Raw genomic sequence first — 10,462 nt, forward strand, 5'->3', positions numbered from 1 at the left:
AACACAAATTAGCTTATCATTAATTAAATCGTCCCTATCTTAAAACACTCTCATGATTTACTTATTAAATCGTAGTACCTTTTCATTGACCCAAATTCCAATTTTTAGCTAAATTGCCAACTACAAGTTGGGGGTGGATTTGGTCAAGTATACCAAGCTGTTTCATTTTACCAAGTTCTCGTTTTGATATTATCTGTAGTGAACGCCAACTGGGTTCTTGACTTGGACATGGAAATGCATCAATGGATCCCAGCAATGTGGTGGCTACCGACTCACAAGTCAAGGAGAAGTTGTCAAACAGACAGCTTATTGACAAATCAATCATGTTGGAAAGGGATAAATATATATACGAAGAAAGGGAATAGAGATGTATTAAAATTAGCCTTAATTGCATCCAACACCAGTCATGAAGACACCATGTTACTCCCTACGACACCAAGGCCTCTGCCATTAAATTTTTCAACCTACTCCCATTAATGGTCCGGCTGTTGCATTTCATAGGATGTGTATCCACCGTTGGATCTTTCCCTGCATTCATTCTCAACTGTTGATATATGCTTGAACATGTAAAATTTCCCATGGTCAATGCCTCTCATTTGTGTAAAAAAGTCTACAGCTTTCCCTTTCAAGGAGAACCTGTTGCTTCTTCGATTTAAGGCATTAACATTGATCAGGGATAACGTTGAATAAATTGAAAAAGGTATGAGCTAGGTAGGATAGTGCCCCATATGTGAGGCCATTACCTTCGCTGAGTGAGGGCTCCTCATTTTGAGAGTTGAATTTGTATTCATCACATATTTTCTCCCTTGAAAAAAAATTTGGAGCTTCTGAAAGAGGAGACAGGACCAAGTCATTAAGGTGGCTAATATTATATATAAAATAAATTTGAAAAATAATTGATTAATTATATTTAGCTAGCAGTTTAAGACAAAATGAAGTGGGACTCAATTGCATGCATCACAATTATTACCTAGAAATTTTCTCACTTAGTTAAAAGATAGAGATGTGGGTGAATTTGAATCTGGAATTATACAGTATGGTTTTATAGTTGTTAACTAATTAATAATTAATAACATGGTCGGCAATCAAACTTAGTATGATTTGCCTGACGGCTACATTTCTCATGCTTGGATCCCTTTTCAGCATCAAATTAACCTTGAAGTTAGGTCATCATGCATACACCTATAAGGCCAATTAGCGGTATATATTATGTTATGATCATATAATTAAATTAGCAGGTGAATCACATAGTAATCACAATTGAACATTAATTATGATGACAATGATTATGAAGTAGTGTGTCTGATAAATATTCTGGTTTGTTTACTACTGGAGAAGTGTTAATGTCGGTTGTAGGAAACGTGATTAATACGATTAAATAATTAATGTAAAGTCACATAAATCAACCAGCGAAAATTGTCACTCACTTCACAAAGCATTTCTTTTATTTGTATTTATAAAATTCACAAGAAATTTTATGCAAATTAATGCTGGAATGCAGAAATAAAAAAAGAGCGGTGGAGCTTGGCCGTGAGCCACTCTAATCAGTTCCCGTCTCTAACATTATATCCGCGTGAAATAAATGCAACTTACCAACTCCTCAACTGTAAAAGCTAAGCCACTACTGCTGCTACGTACTTCTTCTCAGTTTCTAGCTATTTGATTTCCTCCATCTTCTTCTTTTCCTCTCCCTCTATATATATATCTACCATTTGAACTACGCATTCATCACCAACAGCTTCCTATTTTCTTGATCATATAACATTGTTTAGGGTTGAGAGAGATCGATGGAGGGTTTTGTGGTGAACAAATGGAAATGGTGGTGGGTGGTGTACTGTGTGGTGTTTTTGTTCTTGCATGAGGCTACTTCAGCTCAACAAGTACCTTGCTACTTTATTTTTGGGGATTCATTGGTGGATAATGGGAATAATAATCAACTTTCTTCTTTAGCTAGAGCTGATTATTTGCCTTATGGGATTGACTTCGTCCCTCGTGGACCTACTGGCAGATTTTCCAATGGTAAAACCACCGTTGATATCATTTGTAAGTTCCTCTCCCTACATTAAAGCGAAATTAATTCCTCATATGCTATAAGTTAAGAGCATTTTCGTAGTCTGAAGTTGATTATCTATGTAACAGCTCAGCTCTTGGGTTTCAATGGTTACATTCCTCCCTATGCAACCGCCAGGGGTCGAGCCATACTCGGAGGGTTAAATTACGCATCGGCGGCCGCTGGAATCAGAGAGGAAACTGGACAGCAACTTGTAACTAATTTAACTGATGATGTTTTCCTTCCTGTTAATTAATGCTCTATTTTATTTTATTTAATTGTTTATTTTGTGAAATTTCCATTTTCTTTTGTTGTGTTGAAGGGAGGTCGCGTTTCTTTTAGTGGTCAAGTAAGGAACTACCAAAATACAGTGTCTCAAATGGTGAACTTGCTGGGAGATCGGAACGCAACAGCAAATTATTTAAGCAAGTGCATATTTTCCATTGGATTAGGGAGCAATGATTACCTTAATAATTATTTCATGCCTCTGTTCTATTCATCCAGTAGGCAATATACACCAGAGCAATGGGCTAATATTCTTATCCAACAGTATACTCAACAACTTAGGGTCAGTGCTTCAATTTTCTTTATTCAATACTTGCCACTTAAAAATAAGGGGAAAAAAAAAAATAAAGGTTCTAATTTGTGCTGTGGTCCAGATTTTGTACAACAATGGAGCCAGGAAATTTGTGTTGATTGGACTGGGTCCAATTGGGTGCAGCCCAAGTGAATTGGCCCAAAATAGTCCAGATGGCAGGACTTGTGTTCAGAGAATCAACTCTGCCAACCAGATCTTCAATAACAAGCTCAGATCTCTCGTTGATCAATTCAATGGCAATACATCTAATGCAAGATTTATCTATATCAACGTTTATGGTATTTCTCAAGATATTATAAGCAATCCTGCAAGATATGGTAAGTACCCTTTCACCTGCAGGCTCAGCCTGATAACAGTTGCATGTCTCCACTTTAGATAAAATTCTATTGTACACCCAAAAATGAATATGTTGTAAAATTTTCTTATCATTGTTTCTATTAATTTCAGGTTTTAGGGTTACAAATGCTGGGTGCTGTGGTGTGGGGAGGAACAATGGTCAAGTTACATGCCTACCTGCGCAAACCCCATGCCCAAATAGGAACGAGTACTTGTTTTGGGATGCATTTCACCCAACTGAAGCAGCGAACACCATACTTGGAAGGAGATCTTACAGAGCTCAATCTGCATCAGACGCTTACCCAATTGATATCCGCCGGCTTGCCCAGCTCTGAAGATGGAGAAAGCGGTTATGGATGGCACGATAAAATGAATAATATATCCAATATTTTTCTGTGTTGCTTCATATAGTTTATGTTTTTGTTGTATTGTTAGTCATTGTTTCCTGGGATGTGGATTTTTTTTTTAATAGGAGAATTTGGAAAGTGAGAACTATAACCTGAGTTTGCTAAGTGAGTGATATACTTTCACCACTGAATCAACTCAGACTAGGTCTGAAATGTGGCTTTTTGTGTGCTAAGAAGTGCACTATATATTGAGTCCTGTCTAGTTATATTGGAATAGAGTTGTATTAAGCAAGCAATGCAATAACAATCACAGTTATTTCAAGTTCCCCGGAAGAAAAATTTTCGTGATTATCATGTGAAAATTTGATAATTAACATTGCTACCTAAATTGATTAATATACAGTTGATAGCATATTTTTACTATCTCAATTTTTATTTTTATTCTGTCCATTCAATCCCTAGCCTGATTTATATTATTTTTATTTCAAATTTTTTGATATAATATTGTCATTAAGTTAATAATATAATATAAATAAATACACTAAGGGTGGGTTCTCAAATTAAACAGTAAAATGAACAGTACAATACAATTGATTTTGCTCATCTTCAATTACACTCTGCCTACGGTTTTATCTTTATTTTAAGTTATTTGTCAAGCTTAGAAAATATTCTCTGTTTACATTTGTCTACTTTCCTTGTAATCTCTTAATTTTATCTCGTAATCCTACAGAATTAGGATAATGATAGTTTGACTAATGCTTATACAGCTATAAATATTAGCTGGAATTTATTCTATAATTAACATGTACAAAAGTTCATTATTCTCTCAGACTTGACATAATTTTATCTAAAATCTAATTGTGAGCCCCAGCAACTCCATATCATCCAAAAAAGTTCTCCATATCTCCATTCAATTGGATTTCTATGTTAAGCACTTTCTTGGAAATCTTCCTGGATAATGAAAACTAAAGGCTTATGTCATAATCACATTCACAGCTATACATGAATTGGAATTCGAAGAATATATAGATAAACAGCTTGGAATTTACTTGCACTTACACTGTAAACGCGTTCATAGTTTGTTCACTTTCAATGTATAACAGCTAATTTACATTTCTTTACAGCGAATTAGGTGCTCTCAAGATTGCCATTTTTCGCTCCATAACTAGCCTATATAAACACATCTCAATTGGAGTTCTTGTCATCGCCTTTGATCTTTTTTAAAATACCTTCTTCCTCTCCCTTTCATTTTTTTTTTATCAAATTCTTGCAGATTCTTGATATTTCATTTCAGCAATGATTGCCAAGCAATCAGATTTACGCTGGTTGGTGTTTGTTCTGTTAACTGTTTCAAACCTGCAATGTTGTGTTTTTGGAAAGCAGCAACAGCAACAAGAGCAAGTTCCTTGTTATTTCATTTTTGGAGACTCGTTCGCAGTTAATGGCAATGATAATGACCTTGATACTTACAAAGCCAATTACTTGCCATATGGGAGTGATTTTCCTGCTGGTCCTACAGGAAGGTTCAGCAATGGCAAGACCATGGTTGATGTACTTGGTCTGATAATCTTCTCCTTATCCCTTATTATTACCTAATAAATTCGTAGTTAATTCCTCTAATTGGGCAGTTCTCATGTTGATTGAACATTTTTATTATCATCTCAGCTGAGAAAGTTGGGTTGAAGGATTACATCCCACCTTTCAGAAAAGTTGGTAATGGCACAGAAATTCTCAAAGGTGTAAATTATGCATCTGGTGCTGCAATTATGCAAGTGGAAACTGCAGGAAGCAAGGTATAATTTGTGACACAATTGTATCCATTAGTTAGTTTTGAATTTTGATACCTCATCATTTTCTTTTATGGGGTGATGGAATCTGCAGGTCACTTCCATTAGCCAACAGATAAATTTCCACAGGACAATAGTCCGACGCATTGACAACATATTTGGCAGCAAATTCAAGTCTAACTATTATCTCCAGCAATGCCTATATAGTGTTGGGATTGGCAGCAATGATTATTTGGTAGGCTACTATACCCCATCGAACAACGGGTCAGAACCAACCCGAAAAATTCCATCAGAGGAATACGCGGAGAAACTTGTTGATGGTTACTTGTTCAATCACTTGAACGTTAGTATTTATCATCACATACTATTTTTTTCGGTTCATTTAGTTTCAACTGAAATTCGAATTCAGGACTTGTTTGAGCCCCTTAGGTCCTGGATGAATCCAGTACCACTGAAATTCTATTATTTATGAATCGCTGGTGACTTATTAATGTTATTTTATCCCATGTGATATGTATTCAGAATCTGTACAACTCTGGAGCCAGGAAAATTGCTATATTTGGGCTTGGGCCATTGGGTTGCAGCCCAACTGCAGTGAAATTTTATGCCACAAATCAACATTGTATATCTGTGATGGACACAGATATCCATATCTTCAACAGCAGGATTAGTATGGTAGTCGACAGGTTCAACAAGAACTACAAGAATGCAAAGTTCACATATATCAACATCTATGATCTAACATCAGCGAACGTTTTCCCAGGTATGCTTCAACTTTTATTGGGCAGTTATAGCCTGATCGTGTTCAGGCCAGTTTTACAGGCACCTAAACTTATCGCCCTTGCGGCCTTGCAGTTTTCTGAATGGAAAATAATGAGTCTCTCTCGCAGGTTTCAAGCAGACACAAGTTCCTTGTTGCGAAACAGACCGCAATGGATTGTGTGCTCCTAACACAGCCAAATGCCAGAACGTGAATGATTACTTTTACTGGGACGGGTACCGGCCGACCGAGGCAGCAAATGTAGTCCTGGCAAATTTAGCATATAATGCCTCTGTTCCAGACAATGCTTACCCTTACAATCTCCAACAGTTGATTGCATAGACCACCACGAAGGCACTTGATGATGGAAACTAAGTCTGCTTTATAGTGCAGGACTCTCATTACTTTTAATAATTTTTTATGTAAAAAAAAAAAAAAATTCCTTACTAAATCAAACAAAAAATAATCTTAATCCCCTCAAATTACACAGACTCCATTGCACAACTTTGTATTTTTTTCTTCTTCATTCCAAATCAAATCAAGCACTTTCATTGCTTCGCATTTCATTTTAAAACCATTTTAGTTACAACAAAAATTCAAAGAATCAAAAATTAAATTGACCTATCAAAAATAACAGTTCTGTTCTTCACTTAGCAAAATAAAATCTTGAAACTAATGGATTTTAGAGATGTAATCATTCAGTTTAAAAAATATAAGTACCAATTTATATATTTTGACATATCCCTTAAATTAATTCATAAAATATTTTATTTTAATTATTTTTAACAAAAAGTACTATAATAAAAATAGGCTTTAACATGTTTTATATGCTATTAAAAATTTAAAATATGTTATTAATAAAAATTATCAGCAAATATACAGTGAATTCCATAATCTGAAGTTATTTAAAATTTGAATTTCATCTTTATTTTTTTATAATTAGATATGATTTAATAATAACTTTAAACTTTACATTATTTTCATCAAAATTTCAAATTATTTAAATATAAAAGATGATAAAAGTAAAATTTTTATTTTGTAGTAAATGAAGTCAAGTTTTTTATTATTGAAATCAATTTCTATTAAAATGTTTCTCATATAAATTATGCGGACGATAAACGCAAAATAACTTATCATCAATTAAATCGTCCCTCTTAAATCACTTCTGTGATTTACTTATTAAAACCGAAAATAATGTTCTTTTATGTATTGCCAACTACAATAAAGTTGGGGTGGATTTGGTCAAGTATACCAAGTTCTCATTTTGATATATTTGTTGTGAACACCAACTGGGTTCTTGATTTGGACGTGAAAATGCATCAATGGATCCCAGCAATATTATGGAGCCGACTCACAAGTCGAGGATAAACTGGCAAACAGACAGCTTTTATAAACACAATACACACACCTCAAATTAATAATGTTGGAAAGGGATAAATATTTATATGAAGAAAAGCAATAGAGATATATACATTAGACGCATTAACTGTTAGTATAGGCTATATATGTACCTAGTTATTATATTATGTATGGAAAGGGAATCGAAAAGGTAATGAAGATGAAATGAATGGTTATGGGAAAAATTCTAGTTATGGAGATGAAGTGAATGATTACGATGTTGCTAGCTTATATATATTATTCCTATCCTTCCCTTTCATCTATCTGTCTATTTTGATTCAGCAAACAACCGGTATCAGAGAATAATTGCTAACATTGCCTGTCCAATTGGGCTGCTATTTTAAACACTTCGTCGGAAGGAAATGTTCCTAGATAATGAAAACTAAGACTTTTGTCATAATCACAGCTATATGCATATGACTTGGATTTCTAAGAATATATAGTTAAACAACTTGGAATTAACCTTGCATTTGCACCGCAAACGTGTTCATAGTTTGTTCATTTTCTATGCATAACAGCTAATTTACTATTCTTTCCAGCGAATTAGTTGCTCTCAAGATATATAGCCCTTTTTGGCTTCATAACTAGCCTATATAAACACATCTCAATTATGGAGTTCTTTGCCTCTGGCCATCACCTTTGGCCCTTTTTAAAGTACCTTCTTGCTCACCCTTTATTTTATTTTATTTTTATTTTTTAATCATCAAATTCTTGCAGATTCTTGATATTTCATTTCTGCTGTGATGGCCAAGCAATTAGAAGTACGCTGGTTGGTGTTTGTTCTATTAGCTGTTACAAACCTGCAATGTTGTGTTTTTGGAAAGCAGCAGCAGCAACAAGAAAATGTTCCTTGTTATTTCATTTTTGGAGACTCGTTCGCAGTTAATGGCAATGATAATGGCCTTGATGCTTATAAAGCCAATTACTTGCCATATGGGATTGATTTTCCTGCTGGTCCTACAGGAAGGTTCAGCAATGGCAAAACCATGGTTGATGTACTTGGTCTGATAATCTTCCTCTTATCCCTTAATTATTAGCTAATGAATTTACAGTTAATTCCTCTAATTACGCAGTTCTCATGTTGATTGAACATCTTTGTTATCATCTCAGCTGAGAAAGTTGGGTTGAAGGATTACATCCCACCTTTCAGAAAAGTTGGTAATGGCTCAGAAATTCTCAAAGGTGTAAATTATGCATCTGGTGGAGCAATTATGCAACAGGAAACTGCGGGAAGCAAGGTACAATTTTTATTGTTGCATAGACACAAATTGTATCCATTTGTTATTTTTTTTTTTTTTTTAAATTTTGATAGCTTATCATTTTCTTTTATGGGGCGATGAAATCTGTAGGTCACTTCCATTAGCATCAGCCAACAAATAAAATTCCACAGGAAAATAGTCCGACGCATTGGCAATATATTAGGCAGCAAAAACAAGACTAACGATTACCTCCAGAAATGCTTATATAGTGTTGGGATAGGCAGCAATGATTATTTGGTAGACTACTACACCCCCTTGAACAACGGGTCAGAACCAACCCGAAAATTTCCATCAGAGGCATACGCAGAGGAACTTGTAGATGGTTACTTGTTCAATCACTTGAATGTTAGTATTTATCATCACTAACTAAAATTCTTTTTTTCGGTTCATTTGGTTTCAACCAAGACTCAAACTGGAGATCTGTTTGAGCCCTTAAGGTCCTGGTCGAATCCAGTACCACTGAAATTCTATTATTTGTGTATCCTGACTTCACCTCTAATATGTTTCTTTCTCCTATGATTTGTATTCAGAATCTGTACAGATCTGGAGCCAGGAAAATTGCTATATTTGGGCTAGGGCCGTTGGGATGCAGCCCAGCTGTAGTGAAAATTTATGCTACAAATCAACATTGTATATCTGTGATTGACACAGATATCCATATCTTCAACAGCAGGATTAGTATGGTAGTTGACAGGTTTAACAAGAACTACAAGAATGCAAAGTTCACCTATATAAACATCTATGATCTAACTTCAACGAACGTTCTTCCAGGTAAAGTTCTACTTTTTTGTAGTTATAGTCTGGCCGTGTTCGGGCCAGTTTTACAGGACCTAGACTTGACCCCCTCCCGGCCGTGGAGTTTTCTGAATGGAAAATAATGATTCTATCTCACAGGTTTCAAGCAGACACAAGTTCCTTGCTGCGAAACAGACTACGATGGAGCGTGTTATCCTAAAACAACCAGATGCCAGAACGTAAATGATTACTTTTACTGGGATGGGTACCGGCCGACCGAGGCAGCAAATATAATCCTGGCAAATCTAGCATATAATGCCTCTGTTCCAGAGAATGCTCACCCTTACAATATCCAACAGTTGATTGCATAGACCACCAGCAAGGCACATTAATCAATTTATATTATGCAAATTGGTGATGGAAATTAAGTCTCAATGTACCCTTTTGATCAATGTTGCGTTACTCTGTTGCTGCGGCATATTGTTCACTTATACAATTGTGTATGATTCTGCATTAATTATTCTACTAATGAATCAAATAGCCAGAGCTTAAACTATCCTTTCAATCCAATGGTGACTTGTGTTTTTCTCTCTTATTAAGCCTGAAACATTGAGCACGGGCAAAAACTATAATCAATATTAAAAACATTTTGATGATTACATGACACTCTCTCATAGAAAAACACATTGCTAGATGTCAAAAAAGTACTATTGAACATGATCCCACAGTCTTAAATAATGTATCGAGCTAATTTTGGTTGGCAATGGATAGATTTCTCCTGAAAATATGATAATGCAATCCCAAGAAATTAGAAGAGCTAATAACATTCATCAAAATTACAAGCATTAGTTGGAAAAAATTATGATTACTTGATTCCTAGTAACTGACATTTTACTCTAATTAACCCATTATGCAATGAAAAAAAGCAATTATCAATCTTATATGTAATTTGCTGATCAACATGCGCACATAGATCAACAAATATTATTCTTTGGTTTTATGGTGTAAATTAATAGAACGAATGTGTTACTTTGCGTACATTATCGTTAATATAATGCCCTACTCTCCGACTAGAGGAATTGTCCGTTTTGGCCCATCCCATTCTGAGCCTTATGGTTTTGTCCCATATGTAGAATGGAGAACTTCTCTCAAGCGAGCGTGCTTAACCCTGAAATTCTTCCAACTTTTCAGG

At 35.1% G+C, this 10,462-nt stretch overlaps 3 protein-coding genes across 3 annotated transcripts; all 3 read left to right on the forward strand.

Annotated features, from left to right (window-relative positions):
- The first annotated feature begins 1,680 nt into the window (after window positions 1–1,680).
- On the forward strand, window positions 1,681–3,653 carry LOC110646698 (GDSL esterase/lipase At5g45670). Its single transcript, XM_058141257.1, has 5 exons — window positions 1,681–2,043; window positions 2,140–2,264; window positions 2,373–2,618; window positions 2,710–2,965; window positions 3,096–3,653. The coding sequence occupies exons 1-5, from the start codon at window positions 1,788–1,790 to the stop codon at window positions 3,317–3,319; spliced, it is 1,107 nt and encodes a 368-aa protein (XP_057997240.1). The 5' UTR covers window positions 1,681–1,787; the 3' UTR covers window positions 3,320–3,653.
- An 861-nt stretch (window positions 3,654–4,514) lies between these two features.
- LOC110646701 (GDSL esterase/lipase At1g29670) lies at window positions 4,515–6,439 on the forward strand. Its single transcript, XM_021800226.2, has 5 exons — window positions 4,515–4,889; window positions 4,997–5,124; window positions 5,213–5,461; window positions 5,641–5,881; window positions 6,009–6,439. The coding sequence occupies exons 1-5, from the start codon at window positions 4,628–4,630 to the stop codon at window positions 6,218–6,220; spliced, it is 1,092 nt and encodes a 363-aa protein (XP_021655918.2). The 5' UTR covers window positions 4,515–4,627; the 3' UTR covers window positions 6,221–6,439.
- Window positions 6,440–7,737: 1,298 nt separating this feature from the next.
- On the forward strand, window positions 7,738–9,828 carry LOC110646700 (GDSL esterase/lipase At5g45670-like). The gene is made up of 5 exons (XM_021800225.2): window positions 7,738–8,278; window positions 8,387–8,514; window positions 8,626–8,880; window positions 9,066–9,306; window positions 9,430–9,828. The coding sequence occupies exons 1-5, from the start codon at window positions 8,020–8,022 to the stop codon at window positions 9,639–9,641; spliced, it is 1,095 nt and encodes a 364-aa protein (XP_021655917.2). The 5' UTR covers window positions 7,738–8,019; the 3' UTR covers window positions 9,642–9,828.
- Window positions 9,829–10,462: the final 634 nt, after the last annotated feature.

The sequence above is a fragment of the Hevea brasiliensis genome, chromosome 18 (genome assembly GCF_030052815.1).
Source record: "Hevea brasiliensis isolate MT/VB/25A 57/8 chromosome 18, ASM3005281v1, whole genome shotgun sequence".
Classification (NCBI taxonomy): domain Eukaryota; kingdom Viridiplantae; phylum Streptophyta; class Magnoliopsida; order Malpighiales; family Euphorbiaceae; genus Hevea; species Hevea brasiliensis.

Bases quoted from the DNA above. Each gene is read 5' to 3' on its own strand.
- LOC110646700 (XM_021800225.2), top strand. From the start codon at position 8,020: ATGGCCAAGCAATTAGAAGTACGCTGGTTGGTGTTTGTTCTATTAGCT. The intron at 8,515-8,625 runs GTACAATTTTTA...TGAAATCTGTAG, and splicing joins AGGAAACTGCGGGAAGCAAG to GTCACTTCCATTAGCATCAG. The intron at 8,881-9,065 runs GTTAGTATTTAT...ATTTGTATTCAG, and splicing joins ACTTGTTCAATCACTTGAAT to AATCTGTACAGATCTGGAGC.
- LOC110646701 (XM_021800226.2), top strand. From the start codon at position 4,628: ATGATTGCCAAGCAATCAGATTTACGCTGGTTGGTGTTTGTTCTGTTA. The intron at 5,462-5,640 runs GTTAGTATTTAT...ATATGTATTCAG, and splicing joins ACTTGTTCAATCACTTGAAC to AATCTGTACAACTCTGGAGC. The intron at 5,882-6,008 runs GTATGCTTCAAC...TCTCTCTCGCAG, and splicing joins ATCAGCGAACGTTTTCCCAG to GTTTCAAGCAGACACAAGTT.
- LOC110646698 (XM_058141257.1), top strand. From the start codon at position 1,788: ATGGAGGGTTTTGTGGTGAACAAATGGAAATGGTGGTGGGTGGTGTAC. The intron at 2,265-2,372 runs GTAACTAATTTA...GTTGTGTTGAAG, and splicing joins AGGAAACTGGACAGCAACTT to GGAGGTCGCGTTTCTTTTAG. The intron at 2,619-2,709 runs GTCAGTGCTTCA...GCTGTGGTCCAG, and splicing joins AGTATACTCAACAACTTAGG to ATTTTGTACAACAATGGAGC.